This window comes from Orbicella faveolata, unplaced genomic scaffold, assembly GCF_042242905.1.
Source record: "Orbicella faveolata isolate gen_17 unplaced genomic scaffold, um_ofav_v1 contig_35, whole genome shotgun sequence".
NCBI classification, from domain to species: domain Eukaryota; kingdom Metazoa; phylum Cnidaria; class Anthozoa; order Scleractinia; family Merulinidae; genus Orbicella; species Orbicella faveolata.
In genome coordinates this window covers 29103341-29124765 of record NW_028301564.1, presented here as the reverse complement: position 1 = coordinate 29124765, position 21425 = coordinate 29103341, and the positions used below count along the sequence as shown (strand labels likewise).

General features: G+C 39.7%; 3 protein-coding genes and 1 pseudogene across 4 annotated transcripts; 1 reads left to right on the top strand and 3 right to left on the bottom strand.

Annotated features, from left to right (window-relative positions):
- Positions 1–9: 9 nt before the first annotated feature.
- Positions 10–3360, bottom strand: LOC110056509 (uncharacterized). Its single transcript, XM_020763006.2, has 2 exons — positions 2474–3360; positions 10–871 (listed from the first exon to the last, which is right to left on the bottom strand). The coding sequence occupies exons 1-2, from the start codon at positions 3072–3074 to the stop codon at positions 441–443; spliced, it is 1032 nt and encodes a 343-aa protein (XP_020618665.2). The 5' UTR covers positions 3075–3360; the 3' UTR covers positions 10–440.
- Positions 3361–9293: 5933 nt separating this feature from the next.
- Positions 9294–11714, top strand: LOC110056537 (hippocalcin-like protein 1 pseudogene; annotated as a pseudogene).
- Positions 11715–12465: 751 nt separating this feature from the next.
- LOC149104151 (uncharacterized) lies at positions 12466–13254 on the bottom strand. The gene has a single exon (XM_089272659.1). It carries the CDS (start codon positions 13252–13254, stop codon positions 12466–12468), a length of 789 nt encoding a protein of 262 aa, XP_089128785.1.
- Positions 13255–17341: 4087 nt separating this feature from the next.
- LOC110056513 (uncharacterized) lies at positions 17342–20782 on the bottom strand. Of its 2 annotated transcripts, none has more exons than XM_089272961.1 (2): positions 20585–20782; positions 17342–20446 (listed from the first exon to the last, which is right to left on the bottom strand). In XM_089272961.1, exon 2 carries the CDS (start codon positions 19980–19982, stop codon positions 19233–19235), a length of 750 nt encoding a protein of 249 aa, XP_089129087.1. In that variant the 5' UTR covers positions 19983–20446; positions 20585–20782; the 3' UTR covers positions 17342–19232. The 2 variants fall into 2 exon arrangements, with proteins under 2 accessions (XP_089129087.1, XP_020618671.1); XM_020763012.2 differs by having other exon boundaries at positions 17342–19997.
- Positions 20783–21425: the final 643 nt, after the last annotated feature.

Sequence of the window (21425 nt, the reverse complement as noted above, 5' to 3'; positions counted from 1 at the left end):
GTGTACTGGTACAAATGTATATCTTTGAGGTTTGCTGAAGTGGGTGAGTCGAAAATTAATTATTCATGATTTGGTTTCAAGCTCTCTCCTTGCAGTTCACTTTTCTTTCCCACTCCCCACTCCTCCACCCTGCCAGACAGATATGCAAGACATGACTGTTGTATGTTGGTATGGCTGGTTTTGTTGTTATCACTGGTGCCACATTATTTTATGCAACTGAGCTAGACCTGGTGCATCAAGACATATCTTTCACACGTAGGGTAGAAAATATATATCTTCCACTAGGAATGCCGTTCCCGAAATAAACTGGTCGCGACATGACATCAAGATGCTTTTAACAATCTCTTCCAGTGTATTACATAAAATAACGTTTTATGTTCTCTCAAATGGCAACGGAACACTTCTTTGGGTGTAGAAAAGAAAAAAAGAAAACGAATCAGCTAAAAACGATACTGCGAGCTGCGACGTGATGAGGGAGCCGCCTTGGCACCTTCCTCGTCATCGCTTGATTCTTCACCGTCACTAGAGGCCTCATCTTCTAGAACATCAAATCCCTGACATGGCTCATCTTCCTCTTCGCTTTCCTCTTTGCTTTCTTTGGAGAACAGCTCCTTCTTGATCATTTTCCATGTTAGCTTTTTCTTCTCGGCTCCTTTGTCCCAGTTGGGTCTCTCTGGTCCATTGTATTCTTTCTGCTTGAGGTAGACACACTCTGCGATAACTGACATCAGATACGCCACTTGTTCTGTCTCAACCTCCACCCATTCAAACCGTAACTCCTCTGTGAAGTAAATCTCGAAATGAACGCTGTCGCCTTGGGCCTGGGACCAGCGACGAATTTTTTGCCATGGAGCAAAAAATGCTGTTTTTTCTGTCGAGAGAGGCATGTAAAAGATTAGTATTTGGGAAGCAAGGATGGCGCAGTGGCGAGAGCGCTCGCCTCCCCTTAGTGTGGACTGGGTTCGATTTTGCTCCGAGGGTTTTTCTCCGGGTTCTCCGGTTTTCCTCCCGCCACAAAAACCAACGCTCCAAATTTCAATTCGACCAGGATATAGGACCCGCATGAAAACCAGCTAAGACTGATGTGACTTCCTCTCTACATATTGTAATTAGTTAATTTAGTATTTTTTGAACTAAATTGAGAGTTGCATTTAAGCCAAGATTTTGCTACTATGTGAATTCCCTTCTAGCAGAGGCTCTTTTCCTGGTGTTCGCTGAGTGGAGTAAAGAGCGAACACCACGAAAAGAGCCTCTGCTAGAAGGGAACTATGTGAATAGCTTTCTCAGAAATATGTTGAAAGGGTGCGAAAGCTGAGCCAATGATTGAAGAGTATTGTTCAGCTGGAAAGGAAAAGAGTAACATTCGGGAAATTTTAAGAGAACTCCATGGAGGTTGTTGGAACACAAAGCTATCTGTGGTCAACTCCTTTTAACGTATTCTCAAACTCCACTCGAATGTGTTACTGAGCTGTAATCGAATTTTATTTAGGCAGCTTTAAGCGAAATTATATTACTTTCATTTCATAAATAGAAGTCTTGGAAGCTTCGGCAACTTGGATAAATTATGTTGCTAACTTTTTGAAAGAGTAAATATATAATTGGCGCGAAAAGATGCGCGGATGTTTCTCCTTGGACATTATCTGTTCCGAGAAGCGAACAGTTTTTTCGAGAGCAGCGTAACTCGAGGAAGACTGTGAGCTTTGAGGACAAATATCCGAGTTTATTATATGGCTAGCTCCGTGAGCGGGCAAGATGAATCAAATCCTGCGCTGTGATTGGCTACCCGAGCGGGCAAGATGGAGCTATCTTGCCCGCTCGGGACTACCCGCCGTGTCCCGCAAGGAAAATTTCCCCGAAAACCATATGATAAATCCTTTATTGACCAAGCTTGTTCGGTCAAGATCGTTCCTTTTTTGCGAGTTTATGGAGCTTATGGACCTCGACTCCGTCTCGGTCCATAAACACGCGAAAAAAGAACTTGGCCAATATCCAGCCATCTTGGCCTCGCACGTGGTCAATAACCCACACATATTTTCGCGCCAAATGGAGGTTATTATGTTTATTATCCTTCAAATACTTTTCGCGAAACGTGGGGTTTTGAAAACTGGGGAATATCACTCAGCTCGGATATTCTCCAGTTTTAGCTGGGGCATATTCAGTCACGAGACGTGCATGTTTAGACCAATCACACGCGAGCGAAAATGTTTGATGGATTATAAGAAACAGTAGTTATCGACGCTGATGAATCTTCAGTTTATCTCTTTAGTTACTGCCATAACGAACATTAATTCTGTACTTGCCCTTCTAATTCACCGTACAATACCAAGCAAACATACTATACATGATAATGAAAAAAGAGAAAATGATAAATATACAGGAACTGTCTTGATATAACACGAAATTCTTGGAAGTTTCATCGAAATCGGTGTATGACTATCATCAGGGAGAATTTCTATTTTGAGCTTGGACTTACTTGACTTAATCATTAGACCTCTTCTGTTGGCGATCAGGTCCACTTTCATTCCTATTGTCAGTCGCACATCTTTCACTTTGACATCATTCTGTACTGTGCAATCATTTAGAAAAACGTAGCCATAACCATACATCGTCTGACAGAGCTCCACGTATTGCTTGTCGCACGGAAAAGCCGGGTTTCTGTATTCCCTCATGAGGGGAATGTCGTCTGGTTTGGGTTTGAGTCTTCCGAGTCTGATGTCTTCCATACACTGCACGCAAAGCAAACGCATCGCACCCGCGTCTGTCTTGAGGTATTTTTGCTCTCTCGGAACATCGAAAGACCAGCGTTGAATTGAAATCACGTAGCGACAAGGAAGGTATATCATTTCGTTGTTGCCATATTTCTTTGTGGGGTTTTCGATACCGCGAAAGAGTCCGAAAAACGGCAGGCTATTAGCGCAGATTTCCAAAGTTTTGCCGGTTATTTCAAGGAGATCTTCGGCTTTGATTTTCCCGTCCTCAACCTGAACGCGAACTGCCGGCTGTGTGCCTTCGGGAAAGGTCCAAACGCAAATCTTGTCCTTTCTTGGCACTGGTTTCGATTTCGTGGCGGCCATATTGTTTGCTCCTTTTTCTCGAGTATGTGTCGCTCTACATTTCAGTGATGTATTTCTGCTGTGTCGAGACGAAGGAACGATAACGAGATTTTAACCGCAATTAGCGCATCAAAAGATACAGACTAGGGAAACATTTGTCTTTACTACAGATACTTCTGGTGATTGGTGAAATTTTAGAACGAGCTAAATTATAAATTAGGTGACGAATTCTGTTATGTTTTCCCATGAACGTTATAGGGTAATTATACATAACATAATATATATTTTCAACCTCAAACAAGATATGAGAAAAAGATTAAAACAAAACAACAACAACAAAAAAAAATCAGGAAATTTTCAGATTAAAATAAGAAATGCTTTAGTTTTTGACGAAAACATACCCAAAGAAACGGTAGGGTCGTATGGCGGATACAACCAAAGAAAGACATTAAGCTGAATATATGAAAGATCATATATATGATTTGCGGAGAAGAATATGAAGACACGACTGATCATCGCAGTTTTACATACAACTTAAGCAGTTGTGAAATTAAAAGACATTGTTGTCTTAAATTAAATATGGAGTTACTATCTCTCTGAATGAGTTTGAATTCGTTTGAAGCCATTTTCTTTCCTGTTACTCGGCTAGCAGTGGTTAACTAGAGAATGCCATTGAGAAACATTTCAGAAGTCGCTCACACTAGGGCGAGTGATTTGCTGTGTTTGAGACGCGCCCAAGCTTAACACCCTGCAAAAAACCTTGTTTAATTTAGTTCAATTTCTTTGTAATGAAAGTGTTAAACTGATTTTGCTTTTTAACAGAACAAAAAAAACAAAATAAAAACAAAGCCACGCGACATTAATTGACCACCTCTCGTTCAGCTTTTATTATACTTTTTTTTAAAATATTTTTTCGCTTCTCGCTTGTCCAACTTGCCACTGACTAGACAAGCAGTTTTGGAGCCACAAGCAAACTGTTGTACATTATTAAAGACTGGAGCATTTTATACGGGAGTTTAATTTTAATAAGTGGCCATTGGCTATCATCTATTATGCCAAGTCCGAGAAACATGATCGACAAAGAATTACAAATTTTGTTATAAAACTGAGAAAATTACTTCCTTGTGATTGGCTGAGATCAGGCCAATTGCTCGTTAATCATTAATTTGCACTGCAGTGCATATTAACGTGCACGTGTTCGTAGTTTTCTCAGTCATATAATAAATTTGTAGTCATATGAAAGCTCGAGCAATTAAGGATTTACACTACCCATGAAATTTGGAATTTTCAAAGTGCACTCGCCTAAAGGCTCGTGCAATTTAGAGAGAATTTTCAAATATCATTCGTAGTGTCGCATTCATACGATTGCCTATACAAAATTTTTTGTAAAGGTGATCGTACAATGCGAGCGTGCGTAAGGATTTCTACCATAAGTTAGGCGACTGCAATTTGAAAGAATTTTCAAATATCACGAGTAGTGTTAATTGCGCGAGCTTTCATATGATTATTCACTTATAATACAACTGAGAAATTACGAACGCGTGCACATTAATTTACATCGCAGTGCAAATTAAAATTAATTATAAATTTGCATGCTCTCAGCCAATCACAATGAAGTAATTTTGTCAGTCATATTAGAAAGCAAGATATATTACCACTCGCGCTTGGTATGGTTCCGTCACGGAAAAGGTCAGCGATTTTCGTCGGAAAATTGGAATTAAACCCCTAAAAGAGAGTAAGAGACCAACCTTAAAACAGAATGGGCTCGATTACCAGCCTCTTCTCAGGAAAGAAGACCACACTAGGAGAGACCGGCGGACATCTAGCCTAAAAACGGAAATAAGAGCGTTTTTATCATTATTTCTTCAAGTGCACCCTAAAAGATACTTTTGCAGCTAGAAATAGTGGTTTTATTACGAACACCCTAAGCCTTAAGTGAGACTAGAATCCTTGATTTATACCCCTAAACAAGACGATGAGCATCACCGACCTTTTCATATGGGAGTCCCTTCCTTACCAATCCCCCTCCCCCCCCCCCACCCCACCCTATCGAAGTATGGCTACCTCCTACTCGGCTGTATGCACGTCATCTATTACCTCGCTTCTCATACCCAACGCACGTTCGTGGTATTGAAACTGACTCAGACAGACTCTACTGTTTATATTCTGATAAAGCGGCGGAATTCTGATAGGTCAAGCTAGAGGATTTCTTTTTTAGTTGCTTTTCGATTGAAAACAAATTTACAAGCTCCTGATAGGTAAAAACAGATTCCTTAGCCAGAGTATCACTAGGATGTGGAACTGGCAGTAAAATATCGGATATATTCATAAGGGAACTACAAAAAGTCGAAGAAAACGTTTTAAACACAAATTCACAAACAGCAGTACACTGTAACCAAGTGTTTAAAATCGGCATTGGTGCAACACTTTTGGTCAAGGAAAGACGCACACATATTTCACAGATGTAACAATTGCATGAAATTTCTGAAATTTGGGAAATGGCAGGGGAAATTAAGGCAGTTAAGAAAGCGATTATTTTAAGTATGCCGTTCAAAAGTGGTCGCTCAGTCGAGACAGGGTTCTATTACAGTTATTATTCTCAGTTGTTGCCCGTGGCGTTTTTCTCCTTTCCTCTCCCTCTCTGATTACGTCTACTGGACATTGTGTCGCGGCTGCAGTGACTAATTCCCGCCTAAACTTGCAAGTTTCAAAACATACGAAAGCAACACAGAACGCTGAATTTAAGGCCTCTAAAACAAACCATACACAACGGTCGCGTTGTTTTCAAATGCTGTAGATTTTTAATTTATCAAAAGTGGTATAAAAAATAAACCATTATTTATTTTTCACGATAAAATTACACTTCGCTCATCGTTTAACATAACTCTATTGTATTGCCAACCCTTGAATCAGGTCGAACTTCTAGCCATAATAGAAGTAAATTAGGTGATTTCTAGGATTTCAGAATTCGTTACACACCATTTTTCGTGTTATGCTTCACGTACACCCAAATTATACTTCGTTAATTGAAAAATACGAGGGGAGATTTCTTACAGAGATAACGAGTCTGCCAGGTGCAACTGGGACATTGATGTCAGGTTTATTATTCAGACACTTTTCCTTATAGTGAAAATAAACACTGCAGATATGTGGATTTTAATTAACAAAGTGTAATACGCTCACAGTTTGGCCAAATGTATGTTTCAGTTTTGCTATAAGTTTGTTCCTGGAGTCAACGGGAGCCGGTATTATACACAATTTTGAACAACCCTGTGAAGTAAATAAACTGCTTTGATAGCGATAAATACAACAGGTGTTACCAAAAGAGACTTGGGACATGACACGAACACGATGTTTATCGTAATAAAGGGAAAATCATCTTAGATTTTGCGATACACAAACTCCTTCACATTGCATTCTCTACCAGTGAGGGATGCCATGGTTAACACGGTTTTTACCATGATAGTGGTCTGCGATAGACGCAGATGGCTTACATGAAGGTGTCGTGCTGTTAACCACAGTGTAACTGATTCAGCCATAACGGCTGGTGGCATCAGTTCTGCGAAACTTGTTTTAGCTGACAAACCGGTTCTCCTGTGCCCAGTAAACCCAAACTCGTGTCTTTTCTTTGTGTGTCCACGACATTGAAAAGCCCGATAAAAATGGCAGCTAGTCTGGGTATGAATTAAAAACTGTAGTTCTCATTAAAAACTTCGCACGAATTAATTGTTCCCCTAGTGTTTGCGAGATGGTGATCTTCCAAGTTACCAAATCCGGTTCAGAGGTGGAGTTGTGCTGATCCAGGTCATGAAGATCAACTTTTACAAGTCAGGTGTAGGTGCTTTCAAGATGATTTTTTTTTTCGCAAAGATGTGTGATATCTACCTTGCTATAATCAATACAAAGTTAGTATGCTCTATAATAAAAAACAGGAAATTTTGAAAAAAACAAAAAAAAACCCGGCATTTTTATAAACGCTTTTCTTCACATCTGCTTCAAATAAAACAATAGTCTCTAAAGGTGTTAATTAACAGGATCTGGTGTTCGCCACCTTCACGTGGAAATGAAGGAAAGAAAGAACAGCGTCTTATCATCTGAGTCTGTTGATAGAATTCTTTGTCATTATCACTTTCTGTCCCCTAGCGTTCCCCTTAAGCGAACACTCAATTCACTCAGCCTCGGAAAAGTTGGCACCATGGATTTTGTTTAATTATGTTTTGTCTGCCGTATCAATGCATGCGATCTCCCTTGTTAATTAACACAGGGCCTGGTGTTCCTACACCACCAAGATGTGATTTTAATTTTGATTCTTATGATAACTAGTCATGTACAGTGCTTCGGCAACGACACTGTCTCCTCGTAAGAAAAAAATTAATAAAGACAAATTGAAAAGGAAGATGTTCAGACTGATAAACGTGGTAACACTGTCATAGATCCTGCACCCTTGTAAGTCAGTTCTTGTCTGACCAATTATCAAGTATTTTGGCAAGATTTGGCGTTTCCCGTCTGATTAAGTCAATTGCGATTGAACAGTTCTGCGTCTTAATGTCGGATATTGACAAATTTATCCCCATTATTGTTGTCTATTGAGAAATGACTCCCGTTTAAAGCCTGATTGCTTTGAGCATTCTCTCGCAACCCGAAAACAATTAACACTATTTATCTACTGATAGAGATATATCGCCGAACAAGATAATTCCCATGTTACTTCCATTTTTACGGGAATTAAAATGCCTAATATCTAAATCCTCAGCGTTGTGAAATATTGTTTCATTGCAGTGATTCTGATATGTGGCAGAGAAAAAATCGTCGAAAACTCAGAGTATAACAGCGAAAAAATGAGAAAACAACGATAATGCATATTCATTAGAGGTCAAAGATTTTCTTTTTCAAATATTTATTTATATTTTTCAGTTGGTGAAATCAGTAATTAACATATACCTTTTGATACGGGTAGAATATCGCAACATTTGACATAACTCTTGGGGTGTTTGACAGAAGTTTGAAGTAAACCTTACTTTTAATAACGAAATACTCCTCACAAATTGTCAAGCTGTTTGTCAGTATATTCGTAAAGCGAAACAGAACCAAAATTACCTCATAAACACTTAAAATTGTTTATGATATTTTTGTTTTTCATCTTACGAAGTTTAATAATTATGAGAATGTTTTATTTTATCCGTCAATTGTATAAACCCTCTTCTCCTGGAAAAATCGTATATGCAAATAATACTTTTTATGTTATGGTTAAACGAAAGAATTTCCAGCCGCCATCACTGCTAATTGTTTGCTTCAAAATTATACGGTATCACGAGAAATCTGTTGTTTGAGCATTTCAACTCTGTTAAATCTATCCCCAGAGATTAATTTCGCCACGTACATCAAGGTAATCTCGAATACTTCAGACCAAACATTCGGCTTATCAAAATCCCTGCTAATCCAGTATTTCCACACTTGACCATAAAAATACCCACGCGAATTCTGTTACGACAAATTTACTCCGAATTTTTCTCTTAGCTGCTCGAAGTCTTTTCAAAGTTAATTGTTTTCTGTTGTTTATGTTTCTAGTGAAGACTTCCCGCATTTCGGCTTTTAATTTCAGGGTGTTGATGTTGGCAGATGTTTCAATCTTCATTTTGTGCGCGGGCGAGAAAGAACCACTTCTCAAATAAAACTTAAGCACTGATGAACTTGTTGGTCAAAAGTGGGTAGAAAAACCGCCGCGGAACTTTCAAATCTTCCTTGGCGCCAGTACTGACAGTATTTACCACATCAATATTAACGTTGGTAACATTTTTCGCGTAATTATTCGCCTATCAGACTGCAAAGCTCATTTAGTTGTCATTGAAAATCGGTGTCTCGCAGATTGGGCTAAAAAGTGCCTCGAAGCACGAACTTTTAATAGGCCAAATTAAAAAAGCGTTAAAAGAGTTCTTTTTATCGGAAAGAAAACACGACTGCATCGCAGGCGTTATTCATAAGATAGGCGTTTTACTGACGCGAAATATATCTCATTGTTGGGTGATGTTGCAGTATTTATGTTTTCTCATATCTTAGTTCTCATGTTTGCGCGATAGCGACATTCGATTATCAATGTCATTAATGATTAACGCAGCACCTTTGGTGCGATCAGGAATCGTTTGTATTCCGTCACCACGACAAACTCACTCTGTTCAGAAGTGGTGGAGTTGTTTTATGCAAATGAGTTGGCGACCAATAGCGTGCTGCGACTTATTCAGCACAATGTGAATTTAAATTCAACATTTTCCAGAGCTTAGCTGATCCAGCGAGTGCCGGCTATCATTGGGGGCGGGAAATCGCGAGTTCGCGAACAGAGTGTTATAGAACACAAGGAAATGGGAAACAAAAGCACGAAATCCAGCTCAAAAAAGAACAAACTCACACCTGATGAAATCCAAGAGCTACGTTTATCTACCGAATTTACTGAGGACGAGCTACACACATGGAATAAAGCTTTCCGGGAGAAATGCCCCAATGGTAAAATGTCCGAAAAGAAATTCTCGGAGATCTACAAGAACCACTACTCCACTGGCGATGCTAGCGTTTTCGCTGGGCATGTTTTTCGCACATTTGATAAAAACAACGATGGTACAATAGATTTTCACGAGTTCATTCAAGGTTTGTCTATTATATCTCGAGGGACGCAAGAACAGAAACTTCGTTGGGCGTTCGAGATGTACGACTCCGATGGCAGTGGCTCGGTGTCGCGGCGCGAAATGTTGGAGATAGTACGCGGGATTTTTCGCCTGGCTGGCGACCGAGTAAATCTCCCGAGAGATGAGAACACGCCAGAGAAGTTTACTAACAAGCTGTTTGCAAAGCTTGACCGAGACAATGATGGTACAATTACGCAGAATGAATTTGTTCGTGGCATTCAGTGTTATCCCTCTCTTATGCGGTTATTGGATCCAGCCGGCGCGAAGTAAACTAAACTAATAGATTGCGATGCAATGTTTACACTCTCAATATTACGCTGCGTTCGAATTTACGGTGGAACAGTTTCGCCAAGGTAGCATATACATTCATGGTACTCTGTAAAAGCGGCATGTCTCGTTTACCAATTGTAACGTTTTTTTTTTTGAAGCACGGAGACGGTTTGTAGCGAAGGTCAAAAGGAGTTACTGATACACCATTCGGCAATATTTCATTTGCGCAAATTTAGGTTTTTGATGTGTTGAATTCACGCGATAAGGGTGGCGTTTTACGAAAGTGTTTCGTCCATAGATAAAAAGACTAAACGAGCCAGCCGACTATGTAGTTATCATATCAAAGTAGGACACATTTTTAACTTAAAATCAACCAGACTCCGGTGGATTTTTTCGAACGTCCGTAACAAATAATTTACGGTGGATAAATTTATGCGTCTCGATTCAACTCATAAATGGAAGCCCTTGGTGTCCACATTGTCTGAGATGTGTTTAATATTTTAGTTGTTTTACGTCGGCCTTTACGATCAAATCAACGCTTTTGAACTCGGTCTTTTGATCCTTAATATGCACAGTAAAACCTTAGCATTCGACTGAATCGTATGGGAGGACTGACTCATTACAACAGCCTGTGATTATTGAAAACTTGCCTGAAGCGTTTGATCAAATCTTTTAAAATATTAAACAACAGAATTGTATTTAAATCTTATGCGGTTAAACCAACTGTCCCTAGAAAATACGAGAACTGCTTTTTCGGAGCCTTCTGTTGGGAAATAAAAAAATTATTCAGCACGACAACAATGATTTTTGTAATTGATATAGAATACTGGATTTTGTTTTGAGAAGGGTTTGACCTAATAACTAGTTTTTGTCTTTTTGATTGGAGGGGAGTGCGAGAGAAAAACGAGGCACTTCCTTTCTGGCGAATGTAAATATTTTAACTTTTGTTTTATTTATGAGTTCACAGCTGTGTGTCAGGGAATGGTAATTTTGGATTTTTGAGAGCTTTGTTCTTTATGAAATGTAGGGTGGACTGTAAATAAGCCGACAAACGAAGCGGCAAATTTGTGGTGTCACGCCGTTGAAAATTTACGGGCAATTGTCTTGAACAAACAAATTCCAAAAAAACATTAGAAATTCAAATTTGCCTCCGAGATTTGAAAAAAGTGTGTTTTTCGACTTATACTTCGTTTCGTCCAAATCGATATTCCAATTTACCGGAGGGCAGAGCTTTCCATTATAACATGTCATGTCACTCTTTTGAGAATATTTATTACATGTAATTATTAAATGGACGAGACTTTGCCGAGACAATTTTATTGAAGTTCATGGCCAGCGATCGTTGTAATAATAATTAAATGGCTAGCTAGAAATTATAACGTTGAAGCTAATCAGCTTTTTAGGAGTTCTAATTACTGTTAAGGTTCATGCCGAAGCTGAAGTTCTCTCTGTTTTGCCTAGTATATTAGTGATTGAAAATTTATCAAACCAAGCTTCTTAGCAACGACTTAGTAGACAGTTTTTTTGCTGATTTTCTATGCTATCTTTCGTATTTAACGCTTTTTGACGGTTTAAAGCGAGTAAATGTTGAACAGATCTACTTGTTTTTAAGCTATAGAGCTTATTTCGTTGCAAACTTTAATTTGGAGTTGAACTTTCTTTATAAACTGTTAAATGACTTGTAAGTTTAGTAATAAAGAAATTAAACTTTGTACTTCAGCATTTTTTTTCTGTCGTTTTACCCGTTGTAGGAAATTTTCAACGAATTTGTATCCCTGCAAAATGAAAAGGAAGTGTGAATTAAAATTCATTATCCGCTAGCAAAGCTGAGTTGTAACCAGTCGCTAGTTACCCGAGTTATCCGAGGGCGTCTGGAGCGAGGTCATATTACGAGGCCCGAAGAAGGTTCTGGGAAGAGACGCAAACATGGTGGGAAACGCATTGCACGTGAATGTCAGGTAACGTACATTTTGACGACAAAAATTTGACCGTCTGCGACCAAACAAGGAAAAAAAAATGAACAAGAGATAGATAAGCTTAATGGACCACTTTAACCTTGTCGATACCACGCATGCAATATCAACAATTTTTCGTATTTGTCAGATAAACAAAAAAACACCTTCTTAGATCGGTTTATCATACCAAATTTCGAATAAAAAATGCGCAGTTTCATAAAACTCCGTTGCGAACTCGTGAAAATTTTACAAAGGAATGCAATCGAACCCGGGCCACATTGGTGGGAGGCGAGAGCTCTCACCACTGCGCCATCCCTGCTCCCCGAGGACGGTTGTGCTTGGACCTAACAGTGTCTTTGCTGCGCTCCAAAAAGAATCACTTAAAAACCAGTTGACTGTTATGCTTCTGTCGAATTTCCAATGTTTGAGACATTGAGATTCAAGGGAAAAAAATAACTGTTTCCCCACACAGGTAACATTTGGCTGATAAAAATTCTACTGCAACTCAGTTTATGACTTCCACTTTCTCATTGAACTAAAAGGAGAGTAACAGCATACTTTTAGGACAGGATAACATACAAGACAGGGCAGAAATAGAGAAAACATTCCCAAAATACCCCACCTGGTTACACACTCAGTCCCAGGCCATTCGCACGTGCAGGGCTCGTCGGCCCAGTTTTTCTCGACGTTTCTGTCCTTTGTACAATGATAAAATACAGCTTTCACACAGCACATGCAAGAACAACATTCTAAAAGTCTTGTTCTGTCAGCTGCAGGTTTCATCGGCAAATCAATGCGGACATCGTTTCCATGGAATTCCCCTTCTTCTGCATTTGTTGTACTCGCAGACCTGGTTTGAGCGATGATTCCATTCCCCAGGTTAATAATGGTCTCTGTATTGCTTGACACAGCTTGATATCGTCCCTTCCCTGGATAGTTATTCCCCAGATAAGCAAAGTAGGAGAGCTGAGGCTGGTTTGTGGTCGGGTTTTGTTCTGCTATCAAGTCTGTAACATAGACTCTTTCTTTGTCCCAAGCGCACTTCCACTCATAGGGGTTCGTTTCTCGGCTCTGCTTCGTCGGCTTCTTATTGGGGGTAGATTTGCATCTTCGGAGCGATTCTTTTCCCTTGTTTTTCTTGCGTTGTTCTCTTTTTGCCTTTGCGCCGTGGCTGCTATGATGACATACGAGAGGTCTTTCCACATCAAAACTTGCAGGAATTTCAGATAATGAAGATGATCTCCGGACATTCATGGTACCCAACATTCCGTCTGTGTGTATCACTAAAAAAGAAAACATTACGTGAGTATTTACCAATTTAGCCCGTTCGTCAAGACGAAAAGATGGGTAGATCGGTTTTAAGACAAAACGTTTTTTTTCCCAGGAGGACTCCCATATAAAAAGGACAGGGGTGCTTGTCGGAAATAGTGAAAAGAACCCCTTTTGTGGGCGTGGCTTGAATTTTTTTCACCCCGAAGAGGTACCAACTTTAAAGCGACACATTATCTCTTGTCATATTTCTTTTCGGCTCAACACCCTAAAGGGAGGCGCGGTGGCCTCGTGGTTAGTGCGCTCGTCTCCGGATCGAGCGGTCCGGGCTCGAGCCCTGGCCAGGGACATTGTGTTGTGTTCTTGGGCAAGACACTTTACTCTCACAGAGCCTCTCTCCACCCGTGTGTATAAATGGGTACCGGCGAACTTAATGCTGGGGGTAACCCTGCGATGGACTAGCATCCCATCCAGGGGGGAGTAGAAATACTCCTAGTCGCTTCATGCTACAGAAACCGGGATAAGCTCCGGCCTGATGGGCCACTTGGCTCGTATGCAGACTTTACCTTACCTACCTACCAACACCCTAAAAGGTACCTCAAAAGATCCCGCTGTGGAACTTTTGAGGCTGAACACCCTGAGAGGTACTAACACCGCTTTGTGACCCCTAAAATGTACGCAAAGCACCCCGTCCTTTTTTTATATGAGAGTCCCCACCCCCAGATATTTCAAGAGGTTAAAATGTCTAATATCTGGCCATAGAGGAAAAAAACAAAAAGAAAACAGGAATGCCGTTGTATACTGGACGGTATTATACACAAACTTCACATCTACGCTGCGATATTATTTTCTCCATTGTATTTTCCATGTCATGCCATAAAGAGGATATTACATGGTATTGCGAAGATATGAATTTTATTTTCGAGTGGCAAAAACAATATTTTACGAAGGAGAAGAGCGAGTGAGTAAAGAATTGTTTTGTAACGCGAGGAAATAAAATTCATATCTTCAAGCCACCGTGTAATTTTGTTTTTATCATACAAACAAACCAGGAACATATCCCATATGTTCCTGGTCAAACCAACTGCTGGCGTAAACAACAGTGAAAAAGCGGGAAATGACGTCATCAATATCTTCACTTGTGAGGCCGAGGATATGGAAAATACGGCACTCGCGCCCGGATGTAGTTTCGATAAATTTTACGAGTGTTGTACAACGATTATCAGTTGAGTAAGACGCGACGAAAGTTTGGTGACTAGGTTTTAGCGTTCAACTTGTGTTGTTGTTACTGGCAACTTGCTGTGTTTCCAGTGGCAACTTGTCGGCACGACGTCATTGATAGCAAAGCGCGCGAAATTGCAGGCGACGATATTGTTACCATTGGAAACGAGATAAGTTGCCAGTGGCAACACCGAAGTCCAAAACTCCGTCTCCAAAGCTCGTTCGCGTCTTCGTGATATTTTCCCGTAAAATATTCGTGTCTATATAATAACAACAACAAAAAAAATGGTTATGCTTTCTCGTGGCACTCCGTGGAATTTCTCGATATGCGCCCTCGCCTAAAGGCGAGGAAATAAGTGCATGACAAGTGGGGTATTCCACGGTACACCACTCGAAAGCATCGCACAATTGTTATTTAGAGCGGTATGGATAAATTGAAAATTAACCCATTCAGTTTTTTAGTGGATGAATAATACCCCACTTAATCAGTTTATGATAAAATAATAATATTTATCGAATTGGATCCCATCAGCGGCAAAGTAGGTATGATTTTCTGTGTAGCAATAGCATGGACTGGCATAACTTGTAGAAAACGCCCCTTAATTTTCTAATCTCAATAACTCAAACGACAAACTTGGTGAGCCTATTTTTCTCATTGAGTAATCATTCGCATACACGTTTTAACATTTTGTCATCCAAAAATACTTGGGAAGAGATACAGAGTCCCTTGAATTATCAGAAATGTTAGGTGCAGCGTTAAAAACTGAGGCCATATGTATATGATACGCGACGAGCCGTTCAGACATGTTCCGATTTTTGCATGTTGGGTTCGGATGGCACGACATCCGTAAAATAGTTGATAAATCATCAACTCCAGTCCCTCTCTAGTAAATCTAAATTCAAAAACTACAGGAGGACCCAGGAGCTAATGAATTTCAGGGCTCGAAGGATTACTGGAAAAACAAAACATTGCTGCCGATGTCAATACCGGCAAAAATGTATACATGCGAATTCTTGAAGGGCTGGCTAACAAGATTACATAACTGTTAAAAAATTGACGAAAGACAAATGAAAACTTACCAAGGAAACTTTCCACGAGCTCTTTGCCCAGTGAGCAAAGAGTTGTTGCAGAGAAAACCCCAGTAAAACAAACTTAGTTTGAGCGAGCTACAAAGCAATCATGTCTTGCAGATTAATTTTGTAGACTATAACATTGTATTTTTTTTTTAGACTATTTTGAATTGACGTACTTAAATTTACTCACTTGCGTCATCGTATTTCTCTCGTCTAAAAGAAGACCCTTCAATTTGCATTCTAGGTTTTGGCATCAAAATAATGTTTTTTTGTCGAAATATACCGGAAGGCTATGTTTTTCTGTTCTGTTTTGACCTACCGTAACTATTTTTTTGTCTGGTTAGGCTTTTCTTAGCATTTTCTAATCCTTTGAGCCGTACGTTAGTGTTGTAAATATGATGTCACAATAATATAGATGTTTAGATAGGGGATTTCCCTAATTATTGTTTAATTTTCAGTCTGCTGCGAATTACGTTACGTCTCAGCCACATGTCGTAACTCATAGATAGTTCTGACTCGTGTAACAAAAACAACGAAAACAACATCAACAACCCTAGAACTAAACTGAAGGTAACTATTACGAAGTATGGACATGTATAGGGAAGTAGAGTGGTGTAGACCGGAGTGACACCGGCCTTAAGCGAGTCCATATCGATTTGGTTATGAAAACAAAGTTAGTCTGATATCGGATGTAATAAAGACTAAGAACTGAATATTTCCACCATCTCTAAAGGATGTCATTGGTTTTGTGAAAAGCTTTTATGTAGCTCCAGTCATTGACGTCCCCGTTCTAGCGAGCCACTGTCATTCCCGTCCTGGCCTTCCCATCCTCACATCGTAAAGTGGTACCTGATGCTACGCACAGTGATGCAGAGAACATATGTGTCAAGCGTTTAAATTTCAAAACAAATATTTTTCAATAAAACTAAAACTCTGTAACTCTTTTTTGTATCATTGTGGTTATTCATTATCCAGTAACCACAGGTCCTCTCAGAGGGCTTTTGTGTAAATAGATTTCTTTTTAGTGCTTATCACAAAACATCAATCTCTCAAAGTGTGTCATAATTTTCTTTTATTTCTATTAGTACCTTTTTCTTGGCCGGAAAAAAGGTAAACGGTTAAATGAAATGATTTGATTCAATGCACGGTCCAACCAAGAGCAAAAGTTTACAAGATTGCAAAAATTAAATTTAATTTATCCTTGTTTCTCCTACGATTTTTTGATAGGTTGCTGTAAATTATGACATTAATTTTAATATCATGGGTAACCTTGGCTGGCGCGACTGAAATTTAAATTGACCAATCAGGATTCAGCAGGCGGGAAAAACTTTACTGTCCTGAAGTCAATGTAAGTTAACAGGCGAAGGCATTGAAATCGGGCAACTTTTCTCACTGGAGTTTGCATTAAATACTCACGAAAATGGATTTAAAACCATATCAGATTGTAAAAAGTGAAAATATGAAACATTTTGTGTCCTCAAGCTTCTAATTTGGCGACAAAGATGGGTCGCCGGCCTCCGGCATGGCAACTTGCTAGTAGTTGAGTGTCGCCAGGTAGGACAATAATTGTCTTATTTTGAACGAAATATGCTGTTCCCCGCCAAATGAAACCCAGAATTCTCAAGTTAACTATTAGAAGGGCCAAATCAACTTAAGCATTGTCTTTATTTTTGTTAGCTGCGAAGAAAAAAGGCTCTTATCGTGTCGTTTAGGTAGGACAGCTCAGTTTTGACTGGCGCTTGTACTGCGGGCGCAGCCGCCGTATGCAAGGTAAGTGTGCATCACTAAAGCTTGCAAAAGGGGATGACTCAAAAATCATTCGTTCATTTTAGTATTTTATTCATGAACAAGGAAATAGAGATTAGTTCCCAGTTTACACGAATTTGGTCTCATTTAATATATTCTTTGTTTTCTCAGTTCTGAACTGAGAAACATTCGACGAAGCCAAACATTGGGCTTGGCCCCACTCAGAAACTTGGTTCCATTCCTGATGTCTCGTCCCTTACGGCCTTGAACTTAATTTTCCGGAAACTATATGCTTCTTAAACGATATTATCCCATTGGCAAATGTTAAGCAAGCAGCTGTTCTAGACCATAGTTACTAGAGGGAAATGGTTGGGAAGCCTGGCAAAGTTCTTTGTTGTATGTTCTTGTTGGCTATTTTGGGGGTTGACCTGGCAAAATACAAAAGGTGATTATGTGTGCTCATACAACTAACCAATAGAAGCATTGTGATTATGTAATTCATGCATTGTCAGTGGGCATAAAACAAAAGATGTGCAGGGTCAAGGGTTTTCCAACATAAATCTTAGCCTGTTTTTTCCCTTCTTTGACGTTTACTGGCCTTCCTAACCATTTCCCTCTATGAACTATATATGTTTAGACCAATAATAATACCATAGTAAGTGTACACTCACCATAGTAAGTGTCACGTGATGCTTGCAACCCATGAGAAACAGAAACACAGACAACAATAAATGTGGGGAAAGGGGTTGAGAATGAAGTGCTCCAACAGGCCAGTGTCACTAACAGAATACTAGTCTAGCTTGGTAAGATGGGAGGGGTCAAAACCCCCCTCACCTCCTTTCTCTCTAGGGGTGCAGGTCACGATCCCCTAAGAGAGATGCTACTCCTCTTGAGGACTGCAGATCACAATACCCTGCAAGAGTTCCTTACTCCTCTTTAGGGCTGCCGATCACAATACCCTAAAAGAGGTCCTTACTCCTCTCCAGGGCTGCAGGTCACAATATCCTAAAAGAGGTGCTACTCCTCTTGAGGGTTTCAGGTCACAATACCCTGCAAGAGTTCCTTACTCCTCTTTAGGGCTGCCGATCACAATACCCTAAAAGAGGTCCTTACTCCTCTCCAGGGCTGCAGGTCACAATACCCTGCGAGAGGTCCTTAATCCTCCTCAGGGCTGCAGGTCACAATACCCTGAAAGAGGTCCTTATTCAGGAAAGATAGCTAAGACTCGTGGTTACCACGGCAACCAATCCATTCTGTGAGTCTATGGGGCAAAGAGTGACTTGTATGGGAGCACATCATCCCCACAAATACACGAAGTGTACTCCCCATAGATGAAACAAACCCAGCCCAAAATATGTTTAGTTAAATGTAAAAATAATCAGTAGTCACCACTGGGATTTGAACTCCCAATGTCTAGCTTACCGAACCAGCGCTTATCACACTGAACTACTTGTACTAGAAAGCAGGCAAGGTGTTTGCCTGCTAAAGCGATGGAATGAATAAACACTAGGCTTATGTTCAATGTACTAGGAGTTGATTGACAGTGAAATAAAAACTACCCTGATTGGCTCAGCCCGCAGATTGCACTATGGACGCACATGATCAGAATTGAACTTTGGCCTGTGAAACCCTACCCAATGTTACTGCATGTCACGCAATCCACACGTAATTCTCACGGTTGTCCCATTAACTACAATTTATGAATACATAAACTGGTCTTTTATTTTTTCCAGATTTTCTTTCATAACGTTCGTTCATGTACGATCAGAAAATGCTCAAACGACGTTTGCGTAACAACCTATGGATGTTGAAAATAATCCTTTTGTATTAAAACCTAAAGAAACAAACCTTGTATTTGAATAAACCGAAACACTGCACACAATGCATTAGTATTTAAATTATGTGAATTGGTGAAAGTTACTAGCTTGCTAGGTTATTTTTCAAATAAAACAAAAAAACACATCAGTCTATGACTTTTTAGTTAAGTTAAAAGGAAACTTCCAACACTCTTTAATGATAGGATAACACACCAGGCAGGGCAGAAATAGAGAAAACATTCCCAGAATGCTCCATCGAGCACCACAATCGGTCCCAGTCTCGCAAGAGCAAGGCTGGTCGGCCCAGTTTCTCTCGAAGTCTCTGTTCTTTGTACAGTGATAAAATACAGCTTTCACGCAGCACATGCAAGAACAGCACTCTAAAAGTCTTTCTGTGTCAGTTTTTATCGTAACGCTTTTGCGGACTTCGTTTCCATGAATTACCCGCTCGACTGAATTTGTCACAGACGGTGACCTGTTTTGAGCGATGATTCCATTACCCAGGTTAATAATGGCCTCTGCATTGCTTGACACGGCTTGATATCGCCCCTGCCCTGGATAGTTATTCCCCAGATAAGCAAAGTAGGAGAGCTGGGGCTGGTTTGTGATCGGTTTTTGTTCTGCTATCAAGTCTGTAACATAGCCTCTTTCTTTGTCCCAAGCGCACTTCAACGCATCTGAGTTCGTTTCTCGGCTCTGTTTCGACAACTTCTTCTCGGGGGAAGATTTGCATCTTCGGAGCGATTCTTTTTTCTTGTTTTTCTTGCGTTGCTCGTTCTTCACCCGTGCGCCGTCGTCGTTAGGTTGAAATACGAGAGTTCGTGCCACATCAGCAGTCGAATTCAGCGGTGACTCGAGAATTCCTGATAATGAAGATGACTTCCTGACGGCCGTATGCATTATACCTCTGGATCGCTACAAATAAGAAAATACCAAGAGAAATCGGAAGGTCGAGGTAAACCAGGGAGCCTAATCATTTGAAGTAGCTAGAATGTGTCACAGCGTGCGGTGACCGGCTAGTGAAAGAACTGAACCCATTTCTTTTTGGTGGAATTATACTACTACACCATATTCACTGATGTTAAAATAATGATAAGCTATAATTATCTCAAACGAATGCCAATCAATCTCGAACAATTAAGATGTGAATATCTGCATGACATTGCATTCTACCTTAACAACTGTATATCCTCCACAACACCCTTAATTTTAGTCTGTAAGGTTCACAACTCATCAAAAAGCTCAGTGACCCCAGTTTTCCCATTATTCTAAATACTTGCCGCAGTGTTTTAACATTTACATGTACCCTGCATAATGTTAAACATCTAACGACGTTCCACAGTTCGATTGGCTCCGCAATTGGGCTACAACAAAAAACAAAACCATCGTTGCTAATTTTAGTGGCTGTACAAAACACTCGTGTACCAAACACTCGAAAGGTCGGTTTAACAATATTGCGACATAATTTTCCAAAACTTATCAAAAAAGGGCAGAAAACTTACCAAGTATCTTTTCAACAAACTCTTTGCTCGGTTAGTGAACAACTGTTGGAAATAATTCAATGTTATGATGTTTTTGCTGGAAATTCAACAAAACGAAACAAATGCTAGTTTGTAATTTACAAAGTCAAAGTGAAAGTGTTTCAAATTACTAGTAGCTTGTCTTTATAGACTATAGCATTATTTATTTTAACCTACTTTGCATTGACGTGCGTGTGACAATCGTGAATACACTTGCGTCATTGTAAATTCTAATAAACTGCGCAATTTTTATTCTCGTTTTTCCGCCTTTTCAGAGAGGAACACCCGATATGTATGCTTTGCTGATTATATTTTGACAAGAAATTACCTTTTGTAACCTAGCTTTTCATTTTTCTGTTCGGCCAGGTTTTTTCAAGCTCAATGAAGCGAAAGACAGCCAATACAAAGCCATTATCAAAACATTACTTAGACGTTTTGAAAGATATTTTAAATACACATGTGGTTTTACTCTAATGTAATGATTTATACCTTTTACATCATTTAGTGGATACATGACGTGAGTTATAATCCATTTTACGGATATTTGCTTTTCCAAAACATCGTAATTTTTTAAAAAAGAAGTTTTGCTTGCCAGAAAAATTCGAGAATTAAGTAACTGAACGAGCAATTAGAACGAGCGAAGAGAAAGTTAAAGTTCTTGGGTGGTACGAAGCTAAATATTATGAGGTGGGGAGATATTTTGGAATTTTTACGTTTTATATTAAGATAGAGTTCATACTGGCCCTATGACATGTTGTGACCCCGAGCCAAATATTGTAACCTGTCTAATCTATTTTGGATAAATGTTCCCACTATTTCAAGG

Coding starts and splice junctions, on each gene's coding strand:
- LOC110056509 (XM_020763006.2), bottom strand. CDS start 3,074: ATGGCCGCCACGAAATCGAAACCAGTGCCAAGAAAGGACAAGATTTGC. Junction 872..2,473: donor AGGTCTAATGATTAAGTCAA/GTAAGTCCAAGC, acceptor CTCTCTCGACAG/AAAAAACAGCATTTTTTGCT.
- LOC110056513 (XM_089272961.1), bottom strand. CDS start 19,982: ATGCATACGGCCGTCAGGAAGTCATCTTCATTATCAGGAATTCTCGAG.
- LOC149104151 (XM_089272659.1), bottom strand. CDS start 13,254: ATGTTTTCTTTTTTAGTGATACACACAGACGGAATGTTGGGTACCATG.